General features: G+C 40.5%; 1 protein-coding gene across 1 annotated transcript in view; it reads right to left on the bottom strand.

Moving 5' to 3' along the window:
- Positions 1–2,059: 2,059 nt before the first annotated feature.
- Positions 2,060–11,828, bottom strand: part of agpat2 (1-acylglycerol-3-phosphate O-acyltransferase 2 (lysophosphatidic acid acyltransferase, beta)) — a 34,283-nt gene continuing 24,514 nt past the window's right edge. Inside the window, exons 3-6 of the mRNA XM_041810923.1 lie at positions 10,691–10,866; positions 10,478–10,573; positions 6,549–6,621; positions 2,060–6,439 (exon numbers count right to left, since the gene is read on the bottom strand). Coding sequence (XP_041666857.1) covers positions 6,282–6,439; positions 6,549–6,621; positions 10,478–10,573; positions 10,691–10,866 — 503 coding nt within the window. The 3' untranslated portion in view covers positions 2,060–6,281. The remainder of the gene's footprint in view (positions 6,440–6,548; positions 6,622–10,477; positions 10,574–10,690; positions 10,867–11,828) is intronic.

Raw genomic sequence — 11,828 nt, 5'->3', positions numbered from 1 at the left:
CATCTGTGATATTTTAGCTGAATATTTCTATGGCTGTCAGGTTGTCTATAACTTGGTTTGATGCTGATATACTGTGTAGTGGTAAGTGAAAAATCCAAGCAGGAAAACTGGATCACCAAAATGCCAAAAGTTTCCACAGAAAACAGCAGTTTTTATCCAAAAATGGACTGAAAGTACATGTTTAAAATGCATTATGTTTACTAATGATAGCTGACATGTGGGTTACCGAAAAATGGATGAAACATCAAGTTATTCCTGATTGTTTCAATCTCAATTGTTATTTTTAGTCGTTTTTAAAAGCTGTAGGGAGTTTATTTAAACAATAGAAAAAAGAAAGTGATAGCCTTAATACAACAACATATTTTTTCCTCTGCACAGTTGAATTTGATAATGTGCCTTATGATGCAGTCAATATCAGTGTGCATCAAATATGTACATATTTAAAACTAGAAAAGCACTCGAAGAGCGCAGACCTCCGCCATTAGCCCTATCTCCCAATAGTAAAGAATCCTTTAAAAAGTCTTCAGTATGACCCAAACTTTGTGATGGGAGTAAGTTCAGTCATGTAATTTGCATATTCTGACATCACCAGGTGGCCTCCACTGCCATTGGCTGTGCGTTTTCTCCTACGGCTTCTACCACATCTCTGGAAGTAAATTTATTCATCTAATTTACATATTGTGACATCACCAGGCAGCTTCCACCACCATTAGCTGTGCGTTTTCTCCTATGGCTTCTACTCTAGGCTTCTACCACATCTCCACCTCCGCAGTGTTTGTCATTCACAATCTCCATCATTATTTGCAGTGTTTTGAACCCTTCCCAAGATACCCCCACCATGTCCCCATGTGCCCCCCACCACTGCATTTGCAGATTACTCCCTCCCTGGTGGAGTGGAAGCATGGTGAGGCAAAGAATTGGCTTCGCTACGGTTGGACTGACATGGCAGAAGCGTTGCCTGCCGGTGCCAACAGATGCACTGACAGTCTCACCCATGGTCTCACTGGACGATTGGAAGTCATGGCAGAGGGTGAATATTCCTCTATTCCTCCCAGCATTGTGAGTATTCTCGCTACAATTCGCTGTCTTTCTCTCTGTTTTGCCAACTCGTCTCCTCGACCGGGCATGCGTCTTTCAAACTCTATAAACTCCAAAACTTTGAATAGAAACACACCCAAAAACTGCTGCATGGATTGAAGTTACTCATGTCCGCCATCTCCTGGTGTAAAATAGTAACAACAGTAGAAAAGCACTCGGAGAGCGGAGACCTCCGCCATAAGCCCTATCTCCCAATAGGAAAGAATCCTTTAAAAAATTCAGACAGTGATCCGGATCAGTCCCAAATTCTAATCAGTTCTTCCTTATGCCATTTCTGACATTTCCTGAAAATTCCATCAAAATCCGTCCATAGGTTTTTGAGTTATGTTGCTAACAAACTAACAAACCCTGCCAATCACATAACCTCCTTGGCAGAGGAAATAAATTCATAGTATTTAGGTGCAGATTTTGTAGCCTGTAAGAGGCCTGGAGTGAAAAATATAGCATTAATTTATATTGTGATTATCAAAAAAGTTCCTGAGGACCCCTGGCTTCAACAGCAAGGTCTATAACCCCCAAAAAGCCTAAAAAATGTCTTCATATCAAGCAAATTATAGTACTTTTGATCCCTGTTGACATGTTAAAACAGTGATGGTGGATTATAGTGTAGTAAACTGTCATGCAACACATAAAAACAGGATTTGTGACAGAAGAATGAATGCTTCACTGAGACATATGCAAGTTGGCGGTAAACTTTAAACCCCAGCAGTTACTTGTGTTAGCTGATTGAGTGTTTCTAACCCAAATAAGACATTCCTCTAAACTTTCAATTTACAAAATGTGCACTACAAAGATTACTGCAGGAATCTAAGGACTTTAGCACAGATCTCCTTGTGTCCATTTTTCCATCCAGGCTGGGGCAGGATAGAAAAAAGGTCTAAATTATACTGTGTGTTTGGATAATTGCATTGATCTGTTTTCACTCTGAAGGAAGGTAACAAACATGAAAAACCAGCACAAGTTAAGAAAAAAGAATGAATTTTATTTATTCTTTTGCAAGGCATTCACGTTTACCCAGAATAGATGAAATCAAGAACACTACATCATCAATATTAACCAGATACTATAATGGGCGTCTATACCATGTGTGCATATTTACACACACACACACACACACTCAAACACACACACCCACACACACATACAGTAAGGGACCACACACACACAAGGCTCTGCAGGATGTCGGCTCTGTTTCTCATATCCATCTAAAGCTACCACCAATTACACTTTAATAGCTTTGGTGAAAATCAGAGAAGTCCTTTTTTAAAGTTTTCCACCTAAACTCAGCATGAAAAGTGCTTTATTAAGGTTCAGAATACTTTCCCAATATTTGACATATGAGACCGTAAACAAGTGCTCAGAAAAGAATCAACCGGCAGGGTTTTGTTGCAGAGCCACCACGTTCAAGCTGATGACAGGAAGCGTACAAATCACACGTTTGTTTTTACAAAATAACTGAGAACTGGGCGGGAAATCGATGAATCAAAAACTCTGTTAACAAAATGTCGATGGTAGAGTTCTTATTTAGAGCGAAGTCAATTTGGTAGAGTACTTTTAAACATTCAAAATCACTTTCTGCAAAGATTTACAGACAGGAAAATCAATAAATATATTCAAACTAATAGAAAAGGTTAAATTAATTAGTATTATTAGGGTCATTAATTCCAATCTGGTTTAAATTAATATTAAATTTAGCAATATATAGCAATCAGAGCTAGGCACATGTTAATCTGTTAATCATTAAAAATCAATGTTTAATTTCTCATAAATGTATCTTGTGGGCATTAATTTAACAATTTTAGTGTTCATTTGGATATTTTTTTTTAAAGTAAGAGCATACAGCCTCCCGTGCTTTAGAGACCTTACTGAATAACAAGCTAAAATGATCGTCTCTACCTGGGGGCTTTTATTGTGAACAGCTGCTTCATGTTTGAATTAAATCTACTAGATTTGAAGGGAGCCTTTCTGATTAACAGATTCAGTCTCACTGTGCCCACCTCTGATAAAGCCAAAAGTTCAGCAGGTTTTACTAACACCACTGTTGAACAGCAGATACAGGCTTAACCCATCCTCTCACTAGATGACGTCAGTGCAGCCTAAACTCAACATTTAACGGTCAAATAAATACATTTCCTAGATTTAATGCCAATACGACATCCCACTTTTATACAACAATGTCATCAAATATTTAGTAGTACACAAATATCCTGAATGCTAAAATACATTCTCAGATGGGGTTTGAAAAAAAGCCGAGAAATAATCGGTGTAAAAGGCAGAGTGATGTGAAATTTAAGACCTGGATGTAAAATAAAACAGTTCAGTCAGTTCTACCTGGTAAGAAGTCTTCATTAGCTCATATATATATAAAAAAAAAAAAAAAAAAAAAAAGTAAATTTAGGGTTAAAAGATCAGAGGGGTGGACCAGGAAGAGAGCTCAGAGCTACCTGGTTGGTACCACATTACATTTAGATGTTTAACTTTAAATTCCAGTCATTTTTATCTCGAATATTCTCCATGAGCATTACAGATCTTTAGATATTTTAATATGTTTATGAAAACCATTGTTATATAGTAATGTTATGGCTGTAATGCAACTGAATTAGGCTGTGCAGTGACTTATGCTGGAGATATTGTAAATATACTTGACTCTGCATGATGCATGGCACTAAAGCAGTGGTTCCCCCCTACTCCTATCCAAGAAAAGCTAAGACCCCCCAAAATATCAATTTCAACTGTTTTCATTGAAAAAATCCAAAAATAATAGGCCTACATGCATGTGTTCATGACAAAATATCTACGTATAAACTCCAAAAGTAAAAGTACTTGAGAAAAAAAACGACAGACTTTAACTGTTCACTATCAATTTAACTAAGATTCAGCAGAAATGCCGGCGAGTTTATGAAGCTACCGCGATTTTCTGACTTTAACCTGCTTCTTTAAATCATTGTGGACTTTAAAGAAGTGAGTCAAGGACTAAAAAACCTTTCAATTGTTTTTTAAGCTGTTACAGGATGAACCAAAGTCGAAACCACTGCAGCATGCAGAGTGTCTTACAGCCTAAGGCTGAAAGAGACGCTCTACAAAGTGAGCACACTCGCTGTATGTTGCGGTTATTACAGGCATCAAAATTAGAGAGGAGAGAACACGTTTAATCTGTTTACTGTGCTTAATTACAACGGCACAAGTTGGTGACAGTCATCAGCAAAACATGCTGATGATGGGGCTTTCACTGTGCTGTTTTCTGTCAGATATCACTCATTAATGCCTTCTGTGTGCACTATAATGCATGCATTTGGACCTGTAATGAATGTGTTGAAATATTCCACTTCATGGCAGAAATTACTCTGGTGTTGCTATTTATACGGGTTTATTCCTTACCATTAACCGCGCGCATTTTTAGATTCTTTATCTGTATAAGACCAGTTTCTGTTATCACCATCTGTTTTCCTCTCTGCTCCTTGTAAACATGTTGCAATGTCAGGAAAGAAAATTGATCATAAATTGGGTTTGGGATGAATAATATTTCAGGCCAAATTGCCCAGCTCCAACAGCCAGAAATCAATTCCGTTTTTGCTCAGAAGAAGCATCAAATACCGGCGCATCACAGCCTGAAGCAGAGAGTCTGAGCTCACAGAGGAAGCTCATAACTAGCTTTTGATACCTCACACCTCTGACTGTAAATTCAGGCTTATTTTAGACCACAAATTATGAAGAAGAATGAGCTTTCTTCGTGGTACACCCCTCTGCCAAACAATTCAAAGTGCAAGAACAACAAATCAGTCAAACTTAAGGCCAAAACTTTTTAAATAATCTAATGTTCTCCTAAGAGGGTCAGTTATATCTAAAACAATACTTACATTGTGATTTAAAAATTAAAAAAAACCTTTGAGATGTACAGTAGGCTTGCCAAGATAGTCTACTAGTAAAATAAGAAGAAATAAAATCAGACTCTGTAACGTTTACAAGTCTTCATAAGTTTTCCCCTCTTGTTGTAGCAAAAGCAACCCTTGATCATGGAAGAAGGAAACTATATCATCAGACAGATAATGAGTAAACAAGTTTACAACGACAAAATTAAGAGCTTTCATTGGAAGTCTCCCCAAAAACACAACGTCATGGCACAGCAGGTAGCTTGCACTTTGGAGCAGTAATGCTTAAAAAAAAAAAACAGTTTGACATTGCACAATATGAAATCACCTTTTTGACACGTCTTAAATGGATTTCTCTTTTGAGTTCTGTCTGAGGAAAAATCCCTTCTAATAAAACAAAAAGATTACCTGATCTAAAATAAATAGAAATACAGAGCACAGCAAGAGGACACCTGCTGCTGGAAGCTGCACGCAGATTGTTTCTAAGAGAGAATGCACAAAGATACACCAACAATGCACGACACTGAAAACTGATCCATCTGCTCGAGTCCAGTAAATCAGTACAGATGGGTGCTATTGTTAAACTCTGTGACCCCTTGAATTCCTCGATTGATGTCATGGAGCGACTAAGTTAAAAATAAGGTTATAGAGTTGGTTTCAGAGCGACAGAACTAAATGAGTCCGTGGCCGAGCAGCGCCGACCTTCACCTCCGAGCCTCCACCGTTCGTGGAGACCCCGCTCCTTTTGTCTTTAGGCAAGAGACTGGAATGCAAAAAGGGGAAAACACGCTAAAAGGAGAGGAAGGAAAGGGGAAAAGGAGAACTTTGAAGGTGTGTTTGTGACTTCAGATCACTAAAACAAAAGGAAAGAAGCATGAGAGGAAAAGATGAGGAAACGTCTGCTAAACAGAAGGAGAAAAAGGCGTAAATAAAAAAATACAAAATGGCAATAAAGTAAGAAAATATAAAGCAAAGATGAAGGCGGGCAGAGCCATCCAAAAGAAAAAAAAAAGGCATGCATGAAGAACAACACATCCATACTGTTCGGCTTGCCGTCCGTCACTCCGCTCACGGCGTGCAGAGCAGCGCGGCGGCCAGTGCTGCTGCTGCAGACTCGGTGAGGGTCGGGACTGGCTGTGCTGTGCGGTCAGGCCGGAGGCGGACCGGACCAGGCGTCGACTAGACAAGAAGAGATTTCATGACAAGAGATCTGTGTCATGTTGTTTTTCCTGGCCAGAGGGGGGGGGGGGCAGGGGGAGGAGGGTTTTGGGGTGAAGGGATGGGGGAGAGGAGGCGGAAGTTAATGGTAAGTGTTCAGTGCCGCGACGGCCCGTTGCTCTGGGTTACGGAGTCGGAGATTTCCAAGAAAGCCGAGCGCATCAGGTTGAAGGATTTGTCGGAGAGGGATGTGACATCGTCTGATGTCATCCCCTTTGTCTCGATCTTCGGAAGGATCTTCAATCTGATGATCCCTGAGGACAGACAACACTTCACTGTCAGAGGAGCTGCTGCAGATAAAAGACTTTAGACAGGAAGAAAAGACCGGAAAAATTAAGCCAAAAACAAAGCAAGCTGAGGTACCTGATTTGAACTGCTTTTCTTTCCGTAGGTAGAAGTTGCTGTAGGAGGAGAAGACGACGGGGATGATGGGCGCCTGGAAAACAAGAGAGGAAACTCAGTGATTACCAAACTGTCTGTGGCTGAAAGGAGCACTGTATTTGAACTGTATAGGGATGGAGATTTTTAGTTTTTATTTATAATGAAAGAGGCAAAAGCTGAGAAAAGCTTAAATTAAGTCATGAACCCATCTGTTTTAACCATTTTACATTGCTGAAATAAATTCCTCATTCTCACAACTGTAATTATATATTTTTTCAGTTGAAAACAGAATGTTTATTTTCTTTATATTACATCTGAATTTATCGATAATTCATATAATAGATATTTTACTGAGCCTAGCTTGAACACATCATAATATAACCATCTATGCACTCGTAGAGTCCAATAGTTAGCTTAATTTCTGACAATTTCAACAGATCTCAGCATTTGCTTTGTGTCTTTAAATAAAAGGACTTACTACAAAATTTGTGAGTATTTGTCAGTGTTACACAGAGCAAAAGAAAACTGTCCTGTTGAGATGATTGTAAGCTAATCCCAGTGAAGCCATAATCTAATCAAGCTGGCAGTCGAAAGCAGCGTGTTTTGATTTAAAGGTCACATATTATGCAAAATACACTTTTCAGGCTTTTCTAACAAAAATATGTGCCTGTGACCTGTCCACAGTCTCCCCAATAATCAGACAAATCCATTCCCTCTCCACTTTCTTTCTCCACCTTTCAGAAAATGTATGTGGAAACAAGCCGTTCTTAGATTTCGCCCTCATGATGTCATGTGGGGAGTTAGCCCAGGTTTGATTGGCCCTCCCTGCTGGGAAGAAAGTTCCGCCCACCTCTCTTGATCAGGAGAGCCACATCTACTTCCTGAGAGGGGCGGAGTCAGACAGCTCATTAACATTTAAAGCCACAGACACAGAAACAGCTCGTCCTGAGCATGGTGTGAGCATGTGATGCCGATGTTTCAAAATCATTGAATAATTATGTTCCATAATCGTGATCTCAAAACCAATTTACAAAATGGGGATAATAGTTTTTGTTATAATCAAGCAGGCCTAGCTAGAAACCCTACAGCCTGTTGAGTGGTCAAAATAATAGTCCTTTCCCATGCAACAGTGATAACAATGGACAAATAACATGCACCATATTTGTACTGAGATAAACAGTTTTTCACTCTCATTTGTTGTAAGCTTCCTTTAAATAAATTGTGATTTACCATTTAGCAAAAGATTTGGTGCCTTGCTCCCTTTTCCATTTTTGTTGTTGTAAATACAGTGGTTCTCAACGTTGGGATCAGGACCCCCAATGGGTCACTCTACCCCAACTTTGCCAAATTTTAACAAATTTGTATCACTTTTTCCCACATTTTTTGCCAAGTTTAACCCATTTTTGCCACTTAAAACCTATTTTTATCCATTTCAAACCCTTCCCACCAGTTTTTTCTGTCTGCTTTTGCCACTTCTACACCAATTCTCATGTTGTCTCTATTGACCCATTTTTGCCTCTATTAACCACCTTTTAACCGCATTTTACACCCATTCTTGCCCATTTTAACCATATTTCACTATTTGATATAGGCTCATTTTTGCCAATTTAATCCATTTCTGCCAATTTTCTGTCTCAGTTAACCCCTTATAGCCAGTTTATATCAATTTCTCATCCCATTTCACCATATTTTTTACCCATTTGACCCATGCCAAATTAAAACAATTTAAGCAACTTTTTAATCCCATTTTTCCACGATCTATGCCATTTGTTGCCACTTTTGGGTTATTTTTTGCCACTTTTAACCCATTTCTGCTACTCTTAAAACCCAATTTCACCACCATTTTTTTCATTCTTAACTTATTTTAGCAATTTTTAACCCATTTTAATTCTTAACAAAAAGGATTTACTTTTTAAGAAGGTTATTTACCACACAGATACATAAAATATTTGTTTCTTTGATGAGAATGGTTACTTTTCAGGTGAAATATAAGATATGGATACCACAGCTTCACCTTACAGTGGACCATGAATTTGTTGACCTCAATGGTCCCCCGGTCTGGCTGGGCCCCTAAAAGCTCTCCCCTTTATCCCCCCTTATAGACAGCCTTGTCTGCACATGACTACTCTTGACTGTGCATGGCTGTTCAACCACCTTCAGGTACAGTGGGGGTCCCCAGTTTCTTGCACCTTTATTTTGGGGTCACAGGCTGAAAAGGTTGAGAACCACTGGTTTAATGAACATGAAAAAGCCAAACTGGTACCAAATGAGGAGCCATTTCAGAGCTGAAAGACTGGCTTCCATTACTGAGTTGAGCCAAATGATCTGGATCTCTACAAAGAGAATTCCCATCACTCTAGCAAGGCTGGATTGGCTGTGAAAAACAATCAAGCTTCGGGTTTGCCGTACAAGTAGAAACTCACCACATAAAGTTAAACAATTAACCAACTGCTACATCAGCTGCTATATCAAAAGACAAAATATGACCAGTATCAGTAAAACTCAAACATCAAAGATCAGTACTATCAGAAAAAAAAAGGGGGATTCCTACATTTTTGGTGAATGAAACAGAAAATTACTGAGTACTGGTTGCATAATTCAGAATTTAATGATGCAATTTTGCCTCGTAAATGTCAAACAGCTCTACAAACAGACAAAAAGATGAAATACAAACAATCAGAAATGCTCCACTGAACCACAAACTCAAGCACCGTCTCTCACATAAAACCAGCACGACACCAGCAGTCTCCATCTCCTCCGCTGCTGCTAATAGAGGCCGAGTGGCTCTCTGGAGGCCCCTGCTCCGAGTGGCCCTTCAACAAGACGATCTGAGCCAAACGTGGCTCCCCCTGGGGGCTGTCCTGCTTCCACTCAATCTGGGTACAAATGAAGAGGCTGAGCCGAGGCAAAAACACATGGAAAGGGTTGAAAATAGTCTCTGATCGCTCAGGATCGGTCTCATGAGGAAAGCGGGAAAACCAAAGCACACAGATTGTGTTCTCAAGAAGTTTAATGAAGTTACTGTGCCAAAAATCACTCCCCACTTCCAAACGTCTGTTACCATCCAAACATTATTTTTACAGCATAGAAGCAGCCTCTGAACTGTGGAGCCTCTGTAGAGGATTTGTGTTTGCTAATAAGAGCAGTTGAGTTTATTTTTGCAGCCTTGAACCAAACTGATATCAATCTTTAGCAGCAACTTACAAGAATTTGGCTCACACATGCAAACCAACATTTTAGCCTGAGGGTGAACCACGCTGCGGTTTCTGGCACATTCAACTTCATTTTTTTTAATTCCTTCCACCTGTTCGACCCCCGAGTTTGTGCTGCGAAGCATCAGCAGAGAGCGGAGACCTCCCACCTGCATGCATACAGAGGTAAAGCTCATAAACAGACAGTCAGGCTGCATATTACTCTGGAGACGACGTGTGTTTGGAGCAGTGTCTGCTCTTTTTCTGGGCTTTCTGTGCGACCAGCTTGAGGTGAAGTTACATCATGCAAACCAGGGGAAAATTCAAGAGAGGCGGGAACCGAGATATCACCACAAAACAGCTCCAAACATCAGTGTGAAGAGAGAAAAACGTTCCAACCATTTCAAAGAATTTGCTGCTAATAACTGTGTGGTTCAGTGCCATCTATGATCCATGTTTGCCCCTCAGATATTGAAACCTAATGCTGCTTTGTGCCATGCAAGGTTACTAGCTCCCCCATGTGTCAAGAAAAAGCACCTTCTCTCTCCCGTTCATCCAGAATGAATGGGACGAGGTTGTGCACTACAAAACAAAAAATGTGTACTGCATTTGTATGTTTAGAGAGGTTATGGATGGGATTACTTACACGTCCTCTTCTCAGTATTCAAAGAGCCAAAAATAAAGTGAAAGTAAGAGAAGATAAGAGGCAAATGTGCTCACTTGTGCCTGCACTGCCAGGTGAAACGCTCCTTTTTTGAAGGGCAGCAGGTCGCCTCTCTGGTTTCGCGTTCCCTCTGGGAACACCCACAGACGAATCTATGCAGGTCAGAGGAAAAGCAGTGATTTAACCATCACATGTAAAAAGCAGAGACAGATTAAGTGAAAGAAGGAGGCAATTATTGTTCATTAAAGAGTCAACAGCCGTCAGTTCACCTGGTCTTCCAACATGGTTTTGGCAGCGTCGGCCATGACACTCTTGGCATCACTCGTCTTCTTGCGGTTGATGAAGACGATGCCGCCCAGCCAGCAGATAAGACCCACAGTGCCGGCGTAGATCAGCTCCTTCTTGGCGATCATGGTGCATCGGTCAGGTAGGATCTCCATCAGGCCTGAGCGGGAAGAGGACATGCAGTTACAGCTACTACAGTTTCTACAACACACATGTTCACTGCAAGACTGCAGCAATTTCACACAAAATACTCAACTGCCACAATTCTTGCTTCCATAATGCATGAAAATCCTGCATAAAATTATAACTTTACAATTGCACTTCACAATCTTTGAGGAAACGATAACAGGTCGCAGCAGATGAGTTGCTTTCTCTCCCTTTCCTCACAAAAATACACCAATCTGAAAGTGTAAAAGGAGGCGACCATGTCAATGTAACGTCCCTCAGAGAAGGATGCAAGCCCAGTGCCTATCCAGATAGGCTGGAATTCCCCAACAGCATGAATTCAGCCAGATCTTGGCCTAAATGCAGAACTCTCAGTTTGACACCCTGACCTGACATCAAAGATGTGAATCCTGACGCCCACTGAAAGGAGAGCAATTCCTCCTTTTCTTTGCATCTTCACTACCACAGTGGCATTATACAAGCCCCCACTTTCTCTCGCCCTGGGGATTTTGTAGCGAAGTGAACTGGGCTAATTTTCTTGGCATGTTATCACATTCACACCTCAAGTTCTATTTGTAGGAGAGCTGGTCCATATTATCCTCCTCTCGACACATCAGGAGGAGTCCAGAATTGTTTCTTATTTAGTTTTTCAGAGCTAAAGACTGCTAGCATCAAGCTCTTCAGTTGTAGCCACTGTATGATTGGCACTCTTTGGCCTGCCTCCCCAACGACCTGTGAACTGCACACAGTCGAGGAGACAGTGGTGACGTCAGCATACAATGAGTGGACGGGATCACTCTTGTAGTGTGGCCAGGCTTTCAGCCAAGACGGGACAAGATTTCAGTTGCACGCGGCGGTTATGAACAACCAAATCATGTCGTCTGTGCCGACCTTAAGCCTCTGTGGTGTCTCTTAAAGATTTAAAATTAGTATCTGTTACAGAGAGGAGAGAGACAG

Source organism: Cheilinus undulatus, linkage group 17 (genome assembly GCF_018320785.1).
Source record: "Cheilinus undulatus linkage group 17, ASM1832078v1, whole genome shotgun sequence".
In the NCBI taxonomy this organism is placed as follows: domain Eukaryota; kingdom Metazoa; phylum Chordata; class Actinopteri; order Labriformes; family Labridae; genus Cheilinus; species Cheilinus undulatus.
Note: the sequence above shows the minus strand (reverse complement) of the source record. Positions and strands in the feature narration are given on the sequence as shown.